We start from the raw sequence: 21,959 nt of genomic DNA, 5'->3' as shown, positions 1-21,959 counted from the left end.
TTGAGAAAACAGACTGTTCAGCTGTTCTATTGACTATATCCACACTACACGTCTATGCTCAGACAAAAAGGGCTGAAAGGGGAGGTATGTACACCAATAGGTTAATAGTGGGTAACTCTGCGTGACAGAATTATGGGTGTTTCTTCTTATCTAATGGCTGTAATCAGTGTGTAGTGTAATATTAAAAAGACAAGTCCTTGAAATAATAAAAGGACAGCTGTGTCCCCACCTCCCTGCAATCCAAACACTCCCTGCCCCGCATACCTTGTTGAGCTTGCCCAGTGAGGATATGAGATCCGCCCATTCGCTGGAGGACTCAAAATTTCTTAAAGCCTTTTCGATCACAGAAGAGTAATTTCTGTATCTGTAATCATTCAATAGCTCCTGCTCTTCTGGATCCATTCTCGCAGCAGAGAAGGTATCTAAGAGGGAATCAGTGAATAAACAAATGAGGCAGCTCTTTGAGGATGAAAAGCTTTCCCAGCCCAGAGTCCCAGAGGACACACGGCCACAAACGTTCCTACGCACAAACGTGCTGGGCGATCCAACTCAAATATTTAGCAAGGCTGCTGAGCCAGGCATGATGGTAGATAAAACATAAACGGTTCCGGCCCTCCTGGACTCTGAGGGAGACAAATGGACAGAGCAGAAAGAAGTAAAAGGCTAGGGTTCCACTCAGTGGACAAAAGGAATTCTGGGAGCAAAGTCACAAAGTGGCTAACTGCATGTTGTTGCTGACGGGTAATTCTCAACGCAGGCGATCGCCCCCAGCATAGGGCATTTACAAAACCTAAGGAGAAGCAGATCTATGGTCTCAACTGAACAGTTGGTTTAGCAATCCAATCCTCTACAACTAGACTCGGAGAGAGGATTGGAAATATTCTACAAGAAAACCAGGAGGAAAAAAAGGACCTAAGGGTGAAGCGTCTGACAGCAGTGGTGTCAGAAACCCACTGCGTGCCTGTTCATTTACTAAGTGCCAATTATCTGCCAGGCCCCCGACAGCTCTATGCCCCTGGGTGAGCAGTCTGCACGGAGGTGTGTCACACCAGGGCCCAAGCAGTCATCATTTTATTCTGGCCCTTGTATATTCTTTGATGGATTCTTTCTTTTTTTTTTTTTTTTTCTGTGGCTAGATGCATTCATTATATATGAACCACTGCAGCTACTGCAAAGCCTGAGACATCGACGACCCGAGCCTGATGCCAACAGCAACCATTTCCTTTTCTTCTCATCCCCAGTGTGACAAAAGGAAACAACATGAGATGCTGCAGATTTGCCTTTTGGAAAACATCCACCATTTATACATTATAACATATAGAAATACATGCTTAAGTTTTGTTTTTACTCCTTCATTTCAAAAAAAATCTGAAGGTCAAGCCATCAGTCTATTCAAACAAGTTACAGCTCTGAAAAGCACTCCACAAGGCGTGGAAATGTCGAATCGTTCCCTTGACTTGTCACCAAGCTCCATACTCCAATGTTTTCTCAAAAGTGATGCCTTAGGGTTTCCACTTGCCTCCCTTCTTTAGTCTTCATCTGATTAAGATCTATTTAAAGTGTGGCAGGCACCCACACCAAATTCCTTGCCCCCTTTTCCACACTAAGAGAACCCTCATTTTGCTCAGGGCGGCACTATAGTACCCAGCCTCCCTTACAGCTAGGTGGCCGTATGACAGTGCTGGACAAATAGAAGCTGCTGGTGGGGGACTCTTCCGGCCTGTTGTCCTCCACCTTTCCCCTTCTTTCTGCCTGAAACAAAGGTTTGATGTTGGAGCTGAAGCCACATCTTGCAACCACGAGGAAAGAGCCATCTTTAAGGCATGACTTCCCTGCATAAGTGGAAGGACAGAGCAGTTGAGGCCCCAGATGGCTTTAAGAAGGTGCCATACCAACCCTGGACACTCTGCCCCTGGACTTACTGTTTTCTGCACATAAGAGCTAATTTAAGCCGCCGTTCAATCAAGTTTTCTGTTACTCACAACCAAACGCAATCCTGTTTGATTTATGAACCTAAGTAATATCTCACTAGTACGTGGTCTGAAAGGAGAAATACGGAGCAATGGTGACATGATTGAATCCCGTGAGTTGGCGTTAGTTGGCTAACCAAGCTGCATGTAGTCCGTCAGATAAAAAGCCAGATATCACAGACGGAAGAAACTGACCTGCAGGGACAACATGATGTTTAAGCCTCAATCTTTCATTTACTGGCCACAGTGAGGCTGTAAGACTCCCATGATATCTTCTACTTCACTTTCCGATTGCTCTGGGCCCATTGCGGTCTTCTTAAGGCCAACACAACTTTCCAGTTGCCAACGTCAGTGGACCCTGTTTCCTCATTCACCTCTCAGGAGGACTGTGCAGCAGGCCACTTCCTCCTTCTCCAAACAGCCTCCTGTCTGCCCACACTCCTCTGGCCCACCAACATCTGTGCTGTACCTTCTCGGCAGGCCCATCCTCCTCTACACGACTGCCAAATGCTGGCATTCCCAGGCACCAAGCTGGGGCCTTCTCTCTCTCTCTCCCCCCTCAATAATCTCTCCATTCCTTTAACTAACAAGTACCACCTTCATGCTCATGACCCACAGATTTATAACCTCCCGGACCTCCCCCTCCAAGGCCCAAATTCATGCAAATGTTTCCTTGACTTCTCCACCCAGATATGGCACGCGTGTCTCAAACCAGGTGCATCCCAAACTAGACACTCGAGTGTCCATCAACAAAACGTGGTCTAGCCACACGATGGCACGCTATTCAGCGATGAGAAGGAACAGTCCTGAAACATGTGACAGGGTGGATGAACCTGGAAAATACAAGCTTAGTGGAAGAAGCCAGTCATAAAAGGCCACATATTGTATGATTCCATCTATATGAAATGCCCAGAGCAGGCCAATCTGTAGAGATGCAAGTAGATTAGATAGTGGTTGCCTAGGGTGGGGAGTACGAACAGCGGAGTATCTGCAAATGGGCACAAGGGTTCTTTTGTGGGGTAATGGAAATGTGCTAAAATTGGATTATGGTGATGTCTGCACACATCTGTAAATTTACTAAAAATCACTGAACAGTATATTTCAATGAATGAATTTTATGGTCTGTAAATTATACCTCAATAACACTGTTTTTGAAAAACCCTCTTTGTTTTTTCTTTTCCAGTGTAGTTTATTACAGGATATGGAATATAGTTCCCTGTGTTATACAGTAGGACCTTATTGTTTATCCATTCTATATATAATAGTTTTCATCTGTTAATCCCAAACTCCCACCCCATCCCTCCTCTACCTCCCCTCCCCCTTGGCAACCACAAGTCTGTTCTCTATGTCTGTGAGTCTGTTTCTGTTTCGTAGATAAGTTCATTTGTGTCATATTTTAGGTTCCACATAGAAGTGATACCATATAGTATTTGTCTCTTTCTGACTTACTTCACTTAGTATGATAATCTCTAGGTCCATCCACGTTGCTAAAAATGGCATTATTTCATTCTTTTCTATGGCTGCGTAATATTCCATTGTGTGTATATACACCATATCTTCTTTATACATTCATCCGTCAATGGACATTTAAGTTGCTTTCGTGCTTAAAAACCCTCTACTCTTGATTCTATCTGCTCAACCTGCTCCTTCTCGTCTTCTTTTCCTCAAAAAGTGGCCCCGCCATCTATGGGAACTTCAACATCGTCCTAGACTCTTCCTTCTCTTCACCTGTCACACTCAACCCAAGTCCTGTTGGCTCTTCTTCCAAAATACCCGTGGACTCTCCACTGTGCAAGCTACCTTTCTCCTGCAAGCCTGCAGAAGCTTCCTAAGGGTTCTCCTTCACTCTTGCCCCTCTCCAGTGTACTTTCACACAGCACTCCAAGTCCTCTTAAAACATAAAGCACTTCCCCACCATGTTTAAACTCTTCCCATTAAGCCTACAGTAAGTCCACACTCCCCCCACCCCACTCTGTGGCCTACAGGGCTCCACCTGACTCTCCTCAAGGCACTCTGCTTGTCCTAAGACAACTCATTCTACCACAGAGCCTTTGCACATGCTGGGCCTCTCTGCAAAAATATACTGTGCTATGCACAGGCACACAGTAAGACTGCCTGCTCATTCTTGGAAAGGCCTGTCCCTTTTTCTGAAATAATAGCCTTCATACTTTTTGAAAATATCAAGGATGGTAACGAGAGGTGTAGTTTGTTTTGCCAAGTAAAGAGATAAGACTTTAGTACATCCCAACAGTCCATAAGTTTTTGGGTTTTTTTTTTAATTCCAGGAAATGTACAGGTCTGAAATCCCGTGTCTCTGAACCACTGCAATACTCCATGCAGGCTGCTCACTGTATTAGGTGTCTACGCACTGGAGAAAGAAACATGAACAAGGCAGGGTTCTACTCTCACAGTTCAGAGCCTAATAAAAGAGAAAATACCTAAACACGTAATTTCAAGTTAATGTGGCACAGTGACGGAGGGTGGGCTGATGTAACAGAGTGATGCTGGCAAGAAGTGCAGAGGAAGCCCAGCTACCAGCAGAGACGTCCCCAAAGTCCACAGGTGTGGGCGCTTGTTAGCAGGAAGAGAGCCTGGTCAGCGATAACATGTGTTTAGGAGGGGAGGTGGCAAAGGGGTACCACTGCTCATGGTTAGGAAGGCGTCAGCCAGGTAAGAGCAGGTAACTGGAGCAGTTCAATGTTATGGTTGGTTGTAAGAAGAAAGTACTATTCAATGTAACTAACAGCACTGGTGAGAAGTTTGGAAATATGCAAGCTCTTTTATTTCAAAATATGGGGCACTTGATACTATGCTAGTAAGCGAGTCTTCTGGGGGGGGCTTGGCAAATCTATCATTTCTGCGTGTATTTCTCTTATGCAACACACAAGAGTCCTAAGAGATGGGTATTATCAGCCTCCAGATGAGGATACTGGGAATCAGGCCCTCCAGAAAATTGCTGGGGTCACATAGCAAGCAACTGGCAGAATTAGGATTCCAGCTCAGGCCAGCCAGGTGCCACAGACCCTCGACTACATTAAGCTACAGGTAAAATTAATAGTGCAGCCCTTATAGAGCTCTTTTGACAATGTGTTTGCAATCTACTCTGGATACCTTTTCTGTGAGAGACTCAATAGCTCAGTAAGACTGATAGAGTTCTACAGCCTCCTAACAATTACACCCAAAGGAGTAGTCGTATAAACAAGCGTATCAGACCAGATGAATCCGCCAGAAAATGGAAAATGTCAGCTGGGAATCTCTCACCTTAACCATTCTTAATTTCTTAGGAAAACAAGTTTGAGTGAAAAATCAACTGTCTAGATCCAAAAGAAGTTAGTATTAAAGATGTTTACACGAAGGACCGTTTCTGAGTTAGATGAAAACATAGGTGAGTGAAAAGTGTCAGAGTCACCCTCCCATGAGCCAGAACACTTATCAGTAGATAATGATCCTTAGTCACAGCACAGAAACACTCATCTGCAAGTGGTTTAATCAACTGTAGGGCACATGATTTTGAATCGGGTCTTTCAGAGTAGTAATTAAATTGAGGTGGCAAAAATGTAAGACACATAATGGCAGAAGGCTCTGGGGGGAGAGGAGCGCCTCCACTGCCTTACCAAAATATCCTGCAAAGATTCTCCCAAGTGTAGGACAGCTGTCCCAGGTTAGGGAAACACCTGAGGGTAACAGACTCCATAAGCAGCGGCACTGAGTTGGTAAAAGACCATCCAGGAAGGCAGCAGCTGGCAATCCTGCAAGACGGAGGGGCCAGGCGGCTGAGCGCGCACTGCGGCTGGGATCCCTTCTCCTGCGGACAGTCGGGAAGACTTGGGGGGGTCTTCCCTTAACAGGAAAGCCTTCATCTTATAAAGGTCTCGATCCCTAGCCCTGCTCCCCGACCAGGACCGCGAGCAAACAAAGCCGCGGCTTCGGCATCCGCCGGCCGCGGTGAGGGGCGGCCGGGCCGTGACCCACCTGACCTCCACCTGCTGGACGAGAGTCCGCGCCGGGCCAGGCCGCTCTTCCTTCGCTGCAGGGAGCCGGGGAAACTGGGAGGGGACCCCGCTCAGCCTCCCGGGCTGCCCCTTGGGGGGCCGGGGCCGGAGCCCACGCCCACTAGAGGCCTCGCTAGGGCCGCCCCCGCACTGCAGCAGTGAGCGCCGGCGGGCCCCGGCCGCGCTCGGGGGAGCCACCTGCACACCGGGCCCGCCTCCAAGGCGCCGCCCGAACCCTGTGCACCCGGGGAGGACGCACCCGCCGCTCGCGGACCCCCAAGAGGAGACGCCCCGGCTACCTCGGCTTCGCCTGGCGGCCGAAGGCGCCGGTCCGACTTACCGGCGGCGGCGGCCTTTCCCGGCGGGCGCGCCCACGGGAGGCGCGGAGGAGCCGAGCTGGACGCTAAGGGTTAAACGATCGGCAGCTGCGGCGCGGCCGGGAGCCAGGACGGCGGAGAAAGCGCAGCGCCCGAGCCACAGCGGCCGCGGCTCCAGGACACTGGGCGGGCCGGGGGGCGGATCTTAGACGCTTGGGGGCGGGGACAAGGGCGGGCCCTCGGTGCGTGGGGCGGAGCCTAGAAGGGCTGGGCCGGGAGGCGGGCCCTTGGCGTATAGGGGCGAGGCCAAAGGAGGGGCTTCTCTGCGGACGGGACGAGGCAGGGCGGAGAGGCGGGCCCTCGGCGCGTGGGGGGCGGGGCTAAGGGAGAGCCCTCGGTGAGTGGGGCAGAGTCCGGGGAGTGTCCTCGACGCTCGGGGCAGGGCCCGGAAGACGGACCCTTGGCTTGGGGGGCGGGACCAGGAGGCGGTACCTCGGCTGGCGGGGTGGGTCCCGGGGACGGGTCCTCAGCGCGCGGGGGCGGGTCCTGAACGCGGACTCCAGAGCGCGGGGCTCCCACCTCAAGTCTCCCGCAGCTTCCCGGCGGTGGGCGTCGCTCTCAGCGAGAACAACTAGCTCCCGCCCTCGCCGCGGGTCTGCTTCTGGGGAGGCATAGCACAGGTTGGGGATAGGTTTGGCTCCGCCTCTCATCTGGGTCTTCCCCCGACACACCCAAATGGAAGGGGATGTCGGTCAGTGAATCAGCTGGCCCAAGGAGAGGTTTGGAGTTACACACAAGGAGAACCGATGGACCCAAGAAAGGTGGGCTCCATGGCACTTGGCCATCGGGACTACACCCAAACTCTCGGGGAGGAAGCGAAATGAACCCTTCTGTACACGTTCGGGCCGCTGGAGGTTTGGGGACCCTGGTAAGGTGCGCCGGTCCCACAGGCTGCACTTTTCCGACCCTTGGCATCTGAGAAGGTGAGGTGGATAATTCCTGGAGTGAGCTTCTTACTGTGGGCTCTGGCTCAGAAAGGAGACCTCACATCAAGTCTAAAGAGCATTCATGTTTCCAGATAAACTCTAACCCCTCCTGTCATCCTCAGGAGCCTTCGGACCTGGACAGTCCAGACGCACCCAACCTGGCCTGACAGCTGCAGAGCAAGAAGCACCTGATGACGGGACTCGGGCAAATTTCACCTGAGCATCCTGATTGCACCAGCTCAGGCTCCCAGCCAACCAAAGCAGTGCCACCTGTTGTTGATTGAGGTTGTGATTTCTATGGAAGCCTCTAACAATTTAACCCCTCACTGTCCCCTGGGAATTTTCAGACCTAGTTTGGGGCTCATAAATGCTAGGCCATCCATGAAAGAGTTTGGGGGGATGGGAGTGGGGAGTCCATGAACACGCTGAAATTGTGTAGAATATTTTGTGTTTATGTATGTTTCTGGAGAAAGAGTATAGAGTTTGTATCAGATTCCCGAGGGGATCTATCACCTCCCCCCAAACATCAAGAATGTTTTAATAGTTTGGGATGCTGGACCTCTCACCAGCCAGGCTTCTGATTCTTATTCCATCTCCACCCAGTTGGCATATACCAAGTGTCCCAGATGTAAATCCTCTAATGGTCAATTCTAGGAATGGTCTTAAAGTAAAAACAGAAGAAAACTAAAGGATTGAGCATTTGCAAGACAAAGAATTAATTTCATGAAAATTGATTTCTTAATGAAGATGCGATAAACTCCATTTTTACAAAAACAAAGTTGACAAACAGGTGTTTCTTTTCTTTTTTTTAGGTTTCTCAAATCCTAGCCACACTGCACATGGCATTGAACTAACAGAGATGAAAGAACTGCTTATACCCACCATTAAGGAGAGAGAATCAGTTTGTCTGTGCCAAAACCAACATGTACAACTTTGTCCTAGTGCATTTATATAAAATAATACACTTGCCTTATAGTTAGGTCACCTAGCTCTGAAGAATGCCAGGTGTGTGGGAGGTTAATATAAATTAACTTTGACAAATAAGGGTAGTGTAAACCCTTAAAAGAACTCCATTTATAATCAGGATTATATGTAAATGTACAGCACTAAGATTTAAAAGTTTATTCTTACAAGGATCTGTTTACTTGGGTCAAGCTGTCTTGTCACCCTTGATGTACTGAGCTGTGTTCATCTGTTTAAGACATGTAAATAGCATAGGTTCCTTGCATAATAATAAACGAATTAGGGCACTTCAGATTTAATTTAAATCAGAATTTCACCCCTTTTGAGAGTGAAGAAAGAACTGTAAATCAGAGGAAATGGGTCAGGCTGGCCCACCTATTAGGAAGGTTGGCCCAGGGAGACTCATTCTGAGTTTCCATGTGCAGATACTGGTGACCCTCCAAGCCCATCTCTTCTCCACCCATCTGTGTAGAAATCTTGCATAGTTCTGTAGTTGATGCTGTTCCCACTTTGTGGTTGACTTGCAGTAAGGAGTAAACCTTTGTCAGGATCGTCATTATCACCTGCCTTATCTCCACTGTATCACTGTTTGGGCTCTTGGGCTGTCACAATCCTGTTACAGTTCAGTAGGCAAGGGCAAAGTTTACAGACCAGGTCTAAAGCTGATGCTGTATTTGGGTTTCCCACACGGGTGTCAACCTAGAAAAGTGTATCACAGAGAAGCTGATGTGGATGGGATCTCTGGCACCATTTGGTGCCTAAAAACACGTATGAGATAATCCATTTAAAATGTGCCACTTTAGGGAATTCCCTGGCAGTCCAGTAGTTAGGACTCCACACTTCCACTGCAGAGGGTGCAGGTTCGATCCCTGGTTGGGGAACTAAGATCCCACATGCCGTGTGGCACGGCCAAATAAATAAATAATAAAATATGCCACTTTAAAACCGTATTTCATGTATCTACTTTATGGAAAAGTTCACACAGAGGCTGGTTTGGGAATCTAATAACCATATGACTTACAAATCCCTTAGATTCAATGTATCATCTTCCTTAATTTTTACACCAAGGGAGTTGCCTGTGGTCTTTAGACTGGTAATAGTGAAGCTGGATGTACCAAGTGCTAGGCACCAAGGAATTTTTCTGTCAGACGGTCCTGGATCCAATTCTGACTCTTGGCTCTTAGCTGCGTGATCTTGAGTAAGTTAATCAGCCTCTCCAAGCCTTTATTTCCTCACTTGAAAAAATGACATTAATACCTACCTCAAAGGACTGTTGTAAGAATTATGTAAAACAATGTCAGGAAAGTATTAAGCGTGACATATGGACTAGCACGCCATGGGTTGTCACTTCATGATATTTTTGCCTTTACAGCATACTGTGAAACGTTTTCATGCACTTCTGTTAGTTAGATTCATTTTGGTTGCAAGCTACAGTAAGTCACTTCAAACCAGCTTAAGGAAAAGGGAAACTTCTTTAAAGGATACAAGAGTTTCCTAGAGCATCTCTTAGAACCTAGGATCTCAAGGATGGTCTGAAGCTGGGGAATGGATGCCACTGTGAGAATGGGGGCCATCTCTCTTTGGGCCACTCTGTAGCTGCTTTTCTTTTCTTTTTGCAGTACGCGGGCCTCTCACTGCTGTGGCCTCTCCCGTTGCGGAACACAGGCTCCGGACGCGCAGGCTCAGCAGCCATGGCTCACAGGCCCAGCCGCTCCACGGCATGTGGGATCTTCCCGGACCGGGACACGAACCCGTGTCCCCTGCATCGGCAGGCGGACTCACAACCACTGCACCACCAGGGAAGCCCAATGTAGCTGCTTTTCTTGAGAGTCAATTTCCTCCTTCTCTGGCTATGCCCGGCTTCCTCCTTAGACCACGTGGGGTGGGGCATGGCCACTCACAGTAGCAGCTCTGAGTGTCCCCTGATCCAGTCCAGCTGGCCCTGCTCTTCAGAGGAAGGGTCTACAGCTGGAGCAGTCAACAGAGGCTAGCAGGACAGAGTCATCTTGCAGCTGCTGCAGCTGCAAACATGGGGAAAGAGCAGGGGGGATGGGTCCAGGAGATAATTCTTGGGAAGAGGGTGCTGGGCAGACCATCGAATAAGAGCCCCCAGTGACCTTTCCATAAAAATGAGAAATTCCATTCTGATCAGCAGTTTACAATTAGGGGTCTTCTCAGTGGGCTACATGCTGATCCAAAAAATGTCAAGGTGGGATATGGCTAGAGACAAAAAAGGGAGAAGAGATCAAAGGAATTGGCCTGTTTACTCATACATTTCCTGTCTGTGACACCACCAGGCAGAGCCTGAAAGAGCTCCATGGTCCCCGGGCTTCTGCCCGTCATTGACAGGAGTCTGGAGCCTGGCTGCAGAAGTCCAGAGTATGAAAGGTATTCAGGAAACTTATAGAAAGCCATTAAAATGTTTTTAGAACCAGGCAAGAAGTCATTAAAATGTCTTAGGAGCTATGGTCTGAGACAAATATAAGAGCGTGCGGAATTTAATCAGGCAATATAGAGATGGCTAGAGGAAGTGCGATGCAGTCTGGTTGGGGTTCAGACTTCCCTCTACCCAAAGTGGATGGAAAAGTGGTGTGAGCGTTGTGAGAGCTGAACAGACACTTTGCAAGGCTGCCATCGCAAGTCAGAGAGTCGAGAATAATAAATACGTTGCACCCTGTTATAGACCAGAAATACTAGTGTCACCTGTGTAGTCCTGGTACCCCAAATAAGTGAAACCTTCAGCACTTCCATACTTTACTGATCTCCAAATGAAAAACACCATTACCCCTTATTTCTGCAGTGCTGTTGTCAGGAGATATGACGTGAACCTTGTGGTCATAATCAAGGGACAAAATTGCTGTTTCCCACTGTGAACAGCCCATCACAACTTGGTAAATCTGTGGTTTCTTTCCTTTGCATTTTGTGCATCGTGCACCTGTTGCATTTTTGTTGTTTGGCCACCCATTCCTTCTGAAGTCTTGACTCCCTAGCAAACTTTCTTTGCAAGTATATTTCTTGTCTTTCATAAGATCCTTTGGTCGCCAGGTCTTTTTTCTGCAGGGTATAACCAGAACACAGGAGGCTGGTTGCAAAACCAATCTCATTTGAAAGCAGTGGAGTTGCCTGTTGTCAGAAAGGCCGCAAAAGGGGCCCAGGGAGGGGCATCCGAAGAACCACCCTGGGCTGTACCTTACAGGGGAGCAGAATAGGTTAAGGAGAAAATATCTGCATGTGTCAGAGCAAAGAGATGGTCTGGACAAAGTTGCCCAGGCATGAACTAGATGAAGAGTGGTAGGGCAACCTTGCAAACGTTCTGGGAAGAACACAGGATGCAAAACCCAAACGGAAAACCTATTACGGAAGAAACCTTAACCCAACAAAATAAGGACATTCCTCCCAAGTCCCTCAAGCCACACAACTTCATAAGTGTAAGAACCAATTTCAATGTACTCAAATGTGGGAAAACAGAAAGAGATATAAAGCAGGGTTGCAGAACTAAGGAAACAGGATAAATTACCATCCTTATAGAGTCGACAACCTGGAAACAGCAAGGAACACCTGGAACGTGGCTGGGACCCGCTGTGCAGCCCTGGGACCTCTCAGGAGGCTAGTGGTTCTCTAAGTGCCATCCCAATACCAGCAGCACCTGGGAACTTGATAGAAATGCCCACTCTTGGGCCTCAATTCCAGGCAATGTTTTAACACACCCTCCAAGTGGTTTGGCTGCCCTCTAATATTTGAGAACCACTGGACTAGGTGCATCTCCCTCTCAGGCTAGAGCTTGGGCAGAACAAAATTGCTCAGCTCCATTCCAGAACTAGACACTTTCTTTTTTTTTTTTTTAAATAAATTTATTTATTTATTTTTGGCTGCATTGGGTCTTCGTTGCTGTGTGCGCGCTTTCTCTAGTTGCGGCGAGCAGGGGCTACACTTCGTTGCGTTGCACGGGCTTCTCATTGCGGTGGCTTCTCGTTGCAGAGCACGGGCTCTAGGTGTGCGGGCTTCAGTAGTTGTGGCGCAGGGGCTTAGTTGCTCCGCGGCATGTGGGATCTTCCCGGACCAGGGCTCGAACCCGTGTCCCCTGCATTGGCAGGCAGATTGTTAACCACTGCACCACCAGGGAAGTCCCAGAACTAGACACTTTCTCATCAGCGCCCCGCAAGGACAGAAACAGAATCGGACTACAACACCAGAATTCATTCATTTCCCAAACATTTATTAAGCCCCAAGTGCCCAAGCAGACATTCACCAGTTTTGGACGACTTTGTCCCGGACTAGCTGCCCGTGAGGCTCGGTGGCATCTGGAGGCAGGAGGGCCAAGTAGACGGGAGTCTCAGCCCCCTCCTCCACGGTCCTGGAGCCGAGAGCCTCCACCATGTCCGTCTTCACCCACCCGGGGCAGCATGCGTTCAGCAGAATCCTGTCCGCTTGTCTCTTCTCATCCAGACGCTGGGCCAGGATTCTCGATAAGACCGTGACCCCCAGTTTGGACACCCCATACGCAGAGTTGGGCCAGCCCTCCCTCTCATGCACCTCATTTTTTGTGTCATCCACGAACTTTTTCATGAGCTCCACCAGGTCTTCCTCTGTGAGTGTCTTACATCGGAACTTCTCCTGCAGATCTTCACTGCAATTTTCAAGGGCTTTGCAACCCTGTAAACTACTGACATTCACCACTCTGCCTGAAACAGAATAAGAAAAATATAGAAGCATGTCACAAATAAACAATCATTGGTTGACTACTGACAAACATGATTGAGTCATGGGGCAGGTGTACTTGCTGATTTAAAAAATGACTCTAGGGCTTCCCTGGTGGCGCAGTGGTTGAGAGTCCGCCTGCTGATGCAGGGGACACGGGTTCGTGCCCCGGTCCGGGAAGATCCCACATGCCGCGGAGCGGCTGGGCCCGTGAGCCATGGCCGCTGAGCCTGCGCGTCCGGAGCCCGTGCTCCGCAACGGGAGAGGCCACAACAGTGAGAGGCCCGTGTACCGCAAAAAAAAAAAAAAAAAAATCTAATAAATAAATAAATAAAAAGCCAAGCATTTGAAGCCCTTAAAAAAAAAAAAATTCTAGAAGGCATTGAAAAAAAACCTCCAAAGGCATTCAAAAATGCCTCAGGAATGCACCAGTGGGTTTGAACTTTTTGTCCCTTGTTCTCCCAAAAGGAAGAACACATTTCTGTCATTAACAGGGGCTAAAGAGCAGTGATTCATTAGGTGAGCAGAAGGTAGGTCTGTAGTAGAATCACCAGGTAGTTTTATAAAACACACCCTCCTACACACACACACATTTCCAGGTACTTGTGAACTTGTTTTCCAGGGGACAGCACCCTCACCCTTAGATTATTTCCTAGGGTCCTGGGGCCACCTCTGTACCCCTGAGTGCCAAAATCAGGTTTAAGCAATCCCTTGCCAATGACCCTTGTCTATCCTTAATGATGGATACTTTCACATGTGGAATGGGTTGATTCTCCATCCCAGTTTTGATTTTCATTGCTTTTTTTAGCCCATAGTTAACAAATAATTAAATATAATTAGTGAGTTAATATTCATATTAGCAATGATTCACAGCTACTAATGAGACAGATCTGTCCATAAAATAAAATATGAAGGCCAAAAACTAGAAAATAATTTGAAGCGTTGACAGAAATCCCCAAACCAGTGAACGTGTGAATTTACACACTTTATCAAACATCAAAAAGCACCAAATTTGGGCGGTTCTTTTCTCACATATTATCCTGAACCCATATTCTTTGCATCCAACAGGATAACTGGATTTTATTTCATTTTCTGAGTGGCCTTCACCACAGGTACACGTTTGTTGGTGGGGTGTGTACATGCTGGGAGATTCTTGGGGGCCCAGCCCCATACGGAGATGCGCGCACTCTGTCTTTGTACATAAGCATCTCACATAGCCCGCAGGGACCCAAGACTCTTCAGTGTATTCTTTCCTCCCTTCCTTCTCTCTGTCTGTCTCTGATAATAACATATTTCTTTCCCAACTTTTAACTTTGAAAACCTTTGCAACCTACAGAGAAGTTGCAAGAATGGTTTAATAAACACCCATATATATACCCTTCAGCTGAGTTCACCAATTGTTAACATTTTGCCACATTTGCTTTCTCTTTCTCTTAATTGTAGACAGATACCATAAACCTTCACCTTAAAACACTGTAGTATACAGAAGGGCCTTCCCTTCCGTAACCGCAAATGGGATCACGTTAATCATGGTACGACACTATTATCTAAACTATAGTCCATATTCAAACATCCCTAATTGTCTCAATAATCTTCCTTTATAGGTTTTTTGTTTGTTTTCATCCTGGGTCCAATGGATTGCATGGACCCTGGAGGGATAAATGGATTGCATTTAGTTGTCCTATCTCTTTAGTCTATTTAGACTAGAGCAGTTGACAGTGATCTTTTTAAAAACTCTAAGCCATTATTTTATAGTATTTCCCCCAGTTTGGATTGGCATGATTTTTTTTTTTTAATGATTAGATTCACTTCAATATTTTGGCCAGGAATTCTGCTTTGCTGAAGTTATGCTCTTCATTGCTTGCTAAGCAGCTTTGTACTCAAACGCTTGGCTGCTACAAGGAATTAAATTCAAACGGGAAAGGAGGAAAGAAAAGAAAAAACAAATTACAGGAGCTAAATGAGCCCAATCAGCCCTGAAAAGGGCTCAGCCCACACCATCACCACCACTCTTTGCTGAGGTCCAGGTGGCTCCCCGGTCCGGAAATAACCCCTACTGCGTTCCGGCAAGAGTGGGCAAGTAGCTCCCCCTAGTGGCTTAACAGTTGCTTAACCTATTCACTCAATCTTGAACCAATAAGCAAGCGGGATAACTTTCTTTAAAGTGATATTATAAAGCTAAATAAAGAGTGGCTTTTAGGGCTTCCCTGGTGGCGCAGTGGTTGAGAGTCTGCCTGCCAATGAAGGCGACACGGGTTCGAGCCCTGGTCTGGGAAGATCCCACGTGCCGCGGAGCGACTAGGCCCGTGAGCCACCATTACTGAGCCTGTGCGTCTGGATCCTGTGCTCCGCAACAACAGAGGCCGCGGTAGTGAGAGGCCCGCGCACCGCGATGAAGAGTGGCCCCCGCTTGCCACAACTAAAGAAAAGCCCTCCCACAGAAACGAAGACCTAACACAGCCATAAATAAATAAATAAAATTAAAAAAAGAAAAAAAAAAAGAAATTGGTTTCTTTAAAAAAAAAAAAAGAGTGGCTTTTAAATCAGCTTTGAATGTGGACAAAGTGACTCCCTACAAACCAAGGGGCAGTGATGCTCAGCGTTTTGCCCTCCAGGGTGACGTTTATTGAAAAGTCACCACTGTTCTCAATGTGTTGCAAACCAAAGATTCCCGCTTTGGGAATTACTGTAACAGAAAACTGGTTAAAGACAGCGATTCACCAGCACTGGGTTGGTCCCTGAGCCCCACCCTCCCCAAAGACTTTATTTACCTTTCAAAATTGTTGGCTCACAATCATTTGGCGCTATAATCCTTCCCTAACTAGAACTAATTATCCTGGTTTGATTGAGGGGTGAAGTTAGGAAACTGGGATACTGTTTCCAGCTCTATTACTACCTGGATGTATTCACTTCTCTGGGGCTCAGTTTCCTTCTCTATAAAGTGAAGGTGTAGACAGATACCATAAATGTACTTTAAAATGTAAGTTTTTTTCAATACTTTGCAGCTTTCAAATTCTATGATTCTAAAATCCATAGGAAGAAGATTTCATGATACTTGGTAAAAGACACAGCTACAATGGAATACTATGCAGCTGTAAAAAAGAATAAGGGCCCCAGATATAGTAAGCAAGGTGGCAAACGTTATACTTAATGTCCTTTTTTTTGTAAAAAGGGAAGCAAATATATATATATAATATATATGTATAATATATATATTATATATATATAATATATATATGTATAATATATATATTATATATATGTATAATATATATATTATATATATATATATATACACATTTATTTTTGCTTAGATTTGCATTTAAAAATTCCATCCCCTTGACCCTGGACACTCACCAACTCCATGCCCCTGGACCCAATGCTTCTTTGAGCCGGTACCTGAAACTCTACCTGTGAGCTTTCTATGATCCCATCCCACTAAGAAACCAGTAACAAGAATCACCTGTGGAGAATGGGGAGGGGCAGACAGGTGGAACCCTCACCATGCATCTTTTTACATTTAAATGTTTTTGCACTGGAGATGATCTTTCTTCAAAATGTTAAATTAAGAAAAGCATGTTTCTAGTAAAAATCACAGAGTTCTTCTTCCTAAGAATCACAGTTGATTTCTTGGGAAAGAAAATCCTCAGGGAAGCAAGGCTTCTCTCCCCACCTCCCAGCACAGTTGTAATTTACACAGCTAGGGTTGTTTGTCAGCAGTGGTCTTTCCCGCCGGACTCTGTGCTCCATGGACAGGACTGTCTATGCCCACAATACTCACCACTGTATTCCCAGCACCAGAGTAATGCCTGGATTATGCTAGGCGCTCAATAAATGTTTGTGGGAAAAGTAATAAAAGTTATTCATTGAATACTTGAAAGTGTGGGAAAGATATTTCCTAATAAAGAAAAGTTTCTTTTGGATGCTCTGAACCAGCTTGGCAAAGGTTGGTGCAAGAAGAAAGGAATAGAGGAAAATTCATAGTAATGAGAGAACAGACACTTTCCCCAAGCTCCAGGTGAACTGGGTGAGGCCCGGCCACCTTGGGGAATTGAGAAGGTCTCACTGAAGTTGCTCAAAGGCAAGAGGCCTTTGGGGACTTGAAACACCTTATCCTTCTAGGATTCAGTTCATGACTTGGGACCCAAGAGCATCACCATGTATCATACACATCTTTCTTTTTGGAGGTGGGGGAGAAGATGAACTTTTCACAAATGTTGAGGGAACAACTGGGTAGCCATATGAAAAATGGTACGTTTAGATCCATCTCCTTCCTACACAAGGATAAACTTCAAATGAATCAGGTATCTAAACATACATGCATCTATACACGCCTAAGTTCACTCATGCCTGCATGCATACAAACATACAAGTTCTGGAGGAAAAGGGAATTAATTCTTCCATAAACTTGAAGTGGGATATACATAGCTTTCAATAAAGCTGAAATGTTCGGATGAGGGGCCAGATACTATGAGAAAATAATTCACTTTTCTATTTTTCCCCCTACAGAGAAATAGCACCCCTGGGTGATTCCTGGGGGACAGCCCCCCCCGGCCACCACCCCAGGGGGTGGGTCACGCCTTGCCGAGGAGAGACAACCTGACAGTCCACAAAGCTGGACTTACCATGAGGTTTCACTATCGGCAGTAATTCCCTGCAGACATTTCTCGTGGCAAAAAAGTTTGTCTTCAGTGTCATCTCAGCTTGAACGTCAAACGGTGTCGGATCATCAACTTTCAAAAAAGAGAAGGAAACAAAGTCATGCATTTCCTCCTGAAATTCATAAGACAAAGTGGATCTTATCTCTAATGAAAGACAAAACCAGCTAACTTTAAAAAAATAAATTTATTGATTTTTGGCTGCGTTGGGTCTTCGTTGCTGCGGGAGGGCTTTCTCTAGTTGCAGAGACCAGGGGCTACTCTTCCGTTCGGTGCGCGGGCTTCTCATTGGGGCGGCTTCTCTTGTTGCGGAGCACGGGCTCGGCGGGGGGGCTCTAGAGCGCAGGCTCGGTAGTTGTGGCGCACGGGCTTAGTTGCTCCATGGCATGTGGGATCTTCCCGGACCAGGGCTCGAACCCGTGTCCCCTGCATTGGGAGGTGGATTCTTAACCACTGCGCCAGCAGGGAAGTCCCGAAGTCCCCCAAACAAGCTACCTTTAAAACAATTTTTAAACCACGAGATCCGTGGTTCTCAAACTTGGAGCGTGTGTGGGAAGCAACTGCGGGGCCTGTTAGAACACAGCATTCTGGGCCCCGCCCCCAGAGTTTGGGATCCTGAAGGTCCGGGGTGAGGCTCCAAAATTTGCATTTCTAACCAGTTCCCAGGTGACGCCACAGCTACTGGTCTGCGAGCCACACTCTGAGCAGCAGTGATCAAAGTTCGCAGTCTTGGATGGGCACAGGAGGCCCCTGGCGATTCTGTTAAAATGCAGATTATAATGCAGCACGTGTGGTGGCGGGGCTGGAGATTCTGCGATTCCAGCGAGTGTCCAAGGGGGCAGGCGCTGCTGGCCGACAGCCCACACTCTGGGGGCAAGAGCTTCCAGCTGAAGTCAGTGTTCCTCCGTATGTCCTCCAGGAAGCCGGGTATTTATCCACCAATGCCCCAGCCGTCGGCTCCGGGGGCTGTCAGTCGCCCCCCGCCCCCGCCCCCGCCTGCGCTCCCAGAAAGCCCGCAGACCGAGTTGCAGGTGCAGGGCGCTGCCGAGGGCCCAAGGCCAGGGGGATGAAGATTTAACGCTTCACAATGCTTCGTTTTCATCCTCTCTGCCTCTTGGATTTCTCTTCCCCACTAGGTTGTAAGTGAGGCTGACCTGTTTATTTCTACCTGCAGCACATGGCAGATCGATAACTTTCTTACTCGAATAATAAGAGTAAGTAGTCTCCTTGATCTCCTCCCTCCCGCGCCCCGCCCCCCGGCCCCAAAGGAAGGTGCTACTTCAGACCACACTTATATATGTTTGATAACAAACAAAGCTTCCCTGGGGGTGGGAACCACGCTCGCTTCCTTTTTGCCAGAGCCTATCAAAGCTCTCCATTAAAAAGCTCCATTAAAGCTCTCTCAAGTCCACTAGCGCGTGCACGTGCGCACGAATCGTGCTCCCGAGACCCACTTCCTGTCCCGAGCAGATGCCTCCTCGTATCTATGAATGCGCCCTTTCAAGGAAAGTGAAAGCCCAAAGTGAGTTTGGAGACTCTTCGCAGAGAAAATGTTTCTGGCATTCGAAAGCTGATGAGCTTAGCAGGGCGTGGTCCCCTCCCAGGAGACCGATTCTCTTGCAAACCTCAGCAGCTGTCTGTTCTGGGAGGGTCCGAGCCCTGGCGTGCTCGGGCCCGCACAGGCCGGTAGGCGGGCGGGGCGCACTGTGCCCGGCATCCAGGCGGGTCTTGAGCTAAACGAACCGCTCCCGCGACTCCGTGGGAAGCGAGAACCAGCCGTGGGAGGCGAGAGCTGAGTGCATCCCGAGGGGCGAGCTCTGCCTTCCATAACTTAAGTGGGCGGGTAGGGGGCGTATGCGGCTCACTGTCTCGCACCCTCGGAGCGCCCGGGGACCTCCCGCCCCCCACACCTACTCTTGAAGGCGATGCCCGCGTTGTTGACCAGCACGTTGAGCCCCCCGTACTCCTTGCGCAGGAAGGCGCGCAGGGCGCGGATGCTCTGCAGGTCGTCGATGTCCAGCTGGTGGAAGCGCGGGCTCAGGCCCTCGGCCTGCAGCTGCTGCACGGCCGCCCGGCCCCGCTCCACGTCCCGCGCCGTGAGCATCACGTCCCCCGGGAACTGCCGGCACAGGTCGCGCGCGATGGCGAAGCCGATGCCCTTGTTGGCCCCGGTGACCAGCGCCACGCGGGTGTAGGACGGCATGGCCGGGTGCCGGGCGCGCGGGGCCGTTGGATGAAGAGCGAACCGGGCCGTGGTCCACGGGCGGAGCGCGCTGCGGAGGCCCGGCCACAGTCAGAGAAGCCAGGAAGAGCTGTGTTCTAGGATCCAGCGCTGTGACTTGCAGAGAACTAGGCTCCGGTCCTCGGTCCCTCCCCTCCGAGGAGGGGCCGTCTGTTCCTGAAGGTTTCGTAACGCCCCATTCCCGGGTCCGCCCCCTCCCCGCGATGCGCCCTCTTTTGATCCCGCCTCTTGAGCCAAGCTGTGGTCTGCGGGGTCGAGACGTTGTTGCCCTAAAGCAAAGGGGGACGGTGACGGGTCGATAGGGTCTAGAGATTCCTTGCAGTTGGATTGAAGAAACTATTGTAGGAGAACCCCAAAAGGAGAAAAACAAGTGCTGAGCAATTTTCTTGGGCGTGCGTCTGTCATCCACTGCAAAATGAGGATGTTCGCTTTTTCCTTGACTACAGTGAAATTATTTCGACACGGTAACTGCTTCTCAGGACATAGATCCCATTCCTTGCTTAAGAGAAACTCAAGAGAGGAATGAGAGAAAAAAAGGTCCCAAGAACAGATTTACTGGTGTGGGCAGGGTACCTATCTGTGTGGGATCCTAGCTGTGTGCGCCCCCAAGTGGGAGAGAATGTTTATGAAACTCTCATTGTGGGTGAAGCCTCTTACCGGAATGTTTTTATTCATCTTACTCAACTCCTTCGGGTGCTAAGTGTGTGCATTTTAGGTTTGTCCAAGGAGGATACATATATGCATTTTTTTCTCTAAGTGAAATTTGTGTCCATAAAGTTCAACTGAAAATGCATCTCCAAAGGTGTGTCACGGTGTGGACAAGCAATTAGAACTCTCCCACCCACCTTCTTTAGTGTAATCTGAGTGCATTTGATCTGAGTGTGTTTGATTAGTGACTTTTAGATTTATGGAGAGCTACGATCTCATTATGACTCAGCTCTACCCAAGCACAGGTTGGCTGAGCTGCCTGTGTCTGTCACCCTGACTCCACTTTCTCCATCAAGTCAACAGGTGAGGTCAGGAAGGTGGGCACCTGCTGGGGCTCACCCTGTATTTTCTTTTTTTCTCCTAAAGATTATTTGGAACTCTATTTTTTTAAAAATAAATTTATTTATTTATTGCTGTGTTGGGTCTTCGTTTCTGTGTGAGGGCTTTCTCTAGTTGTGGCAAGCAGGGGCCACTCTTCATCACGGTGCGCGGGCCTCTCACTGTCACGGCCTCTCTTGTTGTGGAGCACAGGCTCCAGAAGCGCAGGCTCAGTAGTTGTGGCTCACCGGCCCAGTTGCTCCGCGGCATGTGGGATCTTCCCAGACCAGGGCTCGAACCCGTATCCCCTGCATTGGCAGGCAGATTCTCAACCACTGCGCCACCAGGAAGCCCTGGAACTCTATTGTAAAGATACAGGGCTATTCAGGTTTTTTGTTTCTTCTTGAGTGAGATTAATTCATGTTTTTCAAAAAATTTGTGTATATCACCTAAGTTGTTGACTCTGACATGAAGTCGTTCATTATATGCCCTTATCAATCCTTTTAATATCAAGAGTGATGCCACTTCTCTCATTCCTGATATTGGTATTTTGTGTCTTTCATATCTTTTTCTTGATCTCTCTTGTTAGAACTATTTATTTATTTACTTAAGAAAGAAACTTTTGGTTTCATTGATATGTTTCTCTGTTTTTTCTGGTTATATTATATTTCCATTCTAATTTTTATTTCCTCTTTCTCATTTTGGGTTTTCTAGTTGGTTTGTGTTGTGGAGTTTTTGTTTGTTTGTTTGTTTGTTTGTTTTGTTTTTTAACCATGGAAGCTGAGATCATTGATTTAAGATCTTCTTTTCTAATATAGACATTAAGGGCTATTAATTTCCCTTCCTGTACTATGTTAGTGGCATCCCGTAAACACTGATATGTTGTGTTTTCAATTTCAATCAGTTTAAAATACCTTCTAATTTACTTTTTGACATCTTCTTTGACCAAGAATATTTAGAAGTATATTTTTTAGCTTCCAACTATTTGGGGATTATCCAGATATCTTGCTGTTATTGATTTCTTAATTCTGTTGTAGTCGAGAACATACTTTGTATGACTTGAACTCTTTTAAAAGAGTTTTTAAAGCTGGGAGAGAGAGAGATGAA

General features: G+C 47.7%; 2 protein-coding genes across 5 annotated transcripts in view; both read right to left on the bottom strand.

Moving 5' to 3' along the window:
* DOP1B (DOP1 leucine zipper like protein B) overlaps positions 1 to 402 on the bottom strand; it is a gene marked incomplete at both ends in the record, with an annotated part of 100,575 nt that extends 100,173 nt beyond the window's left edge. For all 4 annotated transcript variants that reach the window (XM_079704900.1, XM_079704901.1, XM_079704903.1 and 1 more), the window contains one exon: positions 265 to 402. In XM_079704900.1, coding sequence (XP_079561026.1) covers positions 265 to 402 — 138 coding nt within the window. The remainder of the gene's footprint in view (positions 1 to 264) is intronic.
* Positions 403 to 12,423: 12,021 nt separating this feature from the next.
* LOC307054022 (carbonyl reductase [NADPH] 3) lies at positions 12,424 to 19,802 on the bottom strand. The gene is made up of 3 exons (XM_079705512.1): positions 19,499 to 19,802; positions 17,552 to 17,659; positions 12,424 to 12,910 (listed from the first exon to the last, which is right to left on the bottom strand). Exons 1-3 carry the CDS (start codon positions 19,785 to 19,787, stop codon positions 12,474 to 12,476), a joined length of 834 nt encoding a protein of 277 aa, XP_079561638.1. The 5' UTR covers positions 19,788 to 19,802; the 3' UTR covers positions 12,424 to 12,473.
* Positions 19,803 to 21,959: the final 2,157 nt, after the last annotated feature.

The sequence above is a fragment of the Hyperoodon ampullatus genome (genome assembly GCF_949752795.1).
Source record: "Hyperoodon ampullatus genome assembly, chromosome: 5".
Lineage (NCBI taxonomy): Eukaryota > Metazoa > Chordata > Mammalia > Artiodactyla > Ziphiidae > Hyperoodon > Hyperoodon ampullatus.
This window is presented reverse-complemented; position numbering and strand designations above follow the sequence as displayed.

Excerpts from the sequence above, each read along its gene's own strand:
- LOC307054022 (XM_079705512.1), bottom strand. The coding sequence starts at position 19,787 with ATGCCGTCCTACACCCGCGTGGCGCTGGTCACCGGGGCCAACAAGGGC. Across the intron at positions 17,660-19,498 it reads CGCGGGCATCGCCTTCAAGA|TTGATGATCCGACACCGTTT; the intron begins GTAGGTGTGGGG and ends CTTTTTTGAAAG. Across the intron at positions 12,911-17,551 it reads GCCGATAGTGAAACCTCATG|GCAGAGTGGTGAATGTCAGT; the intron begins GTAAGTCCAGCT and ends ATTCTGTTTCAG.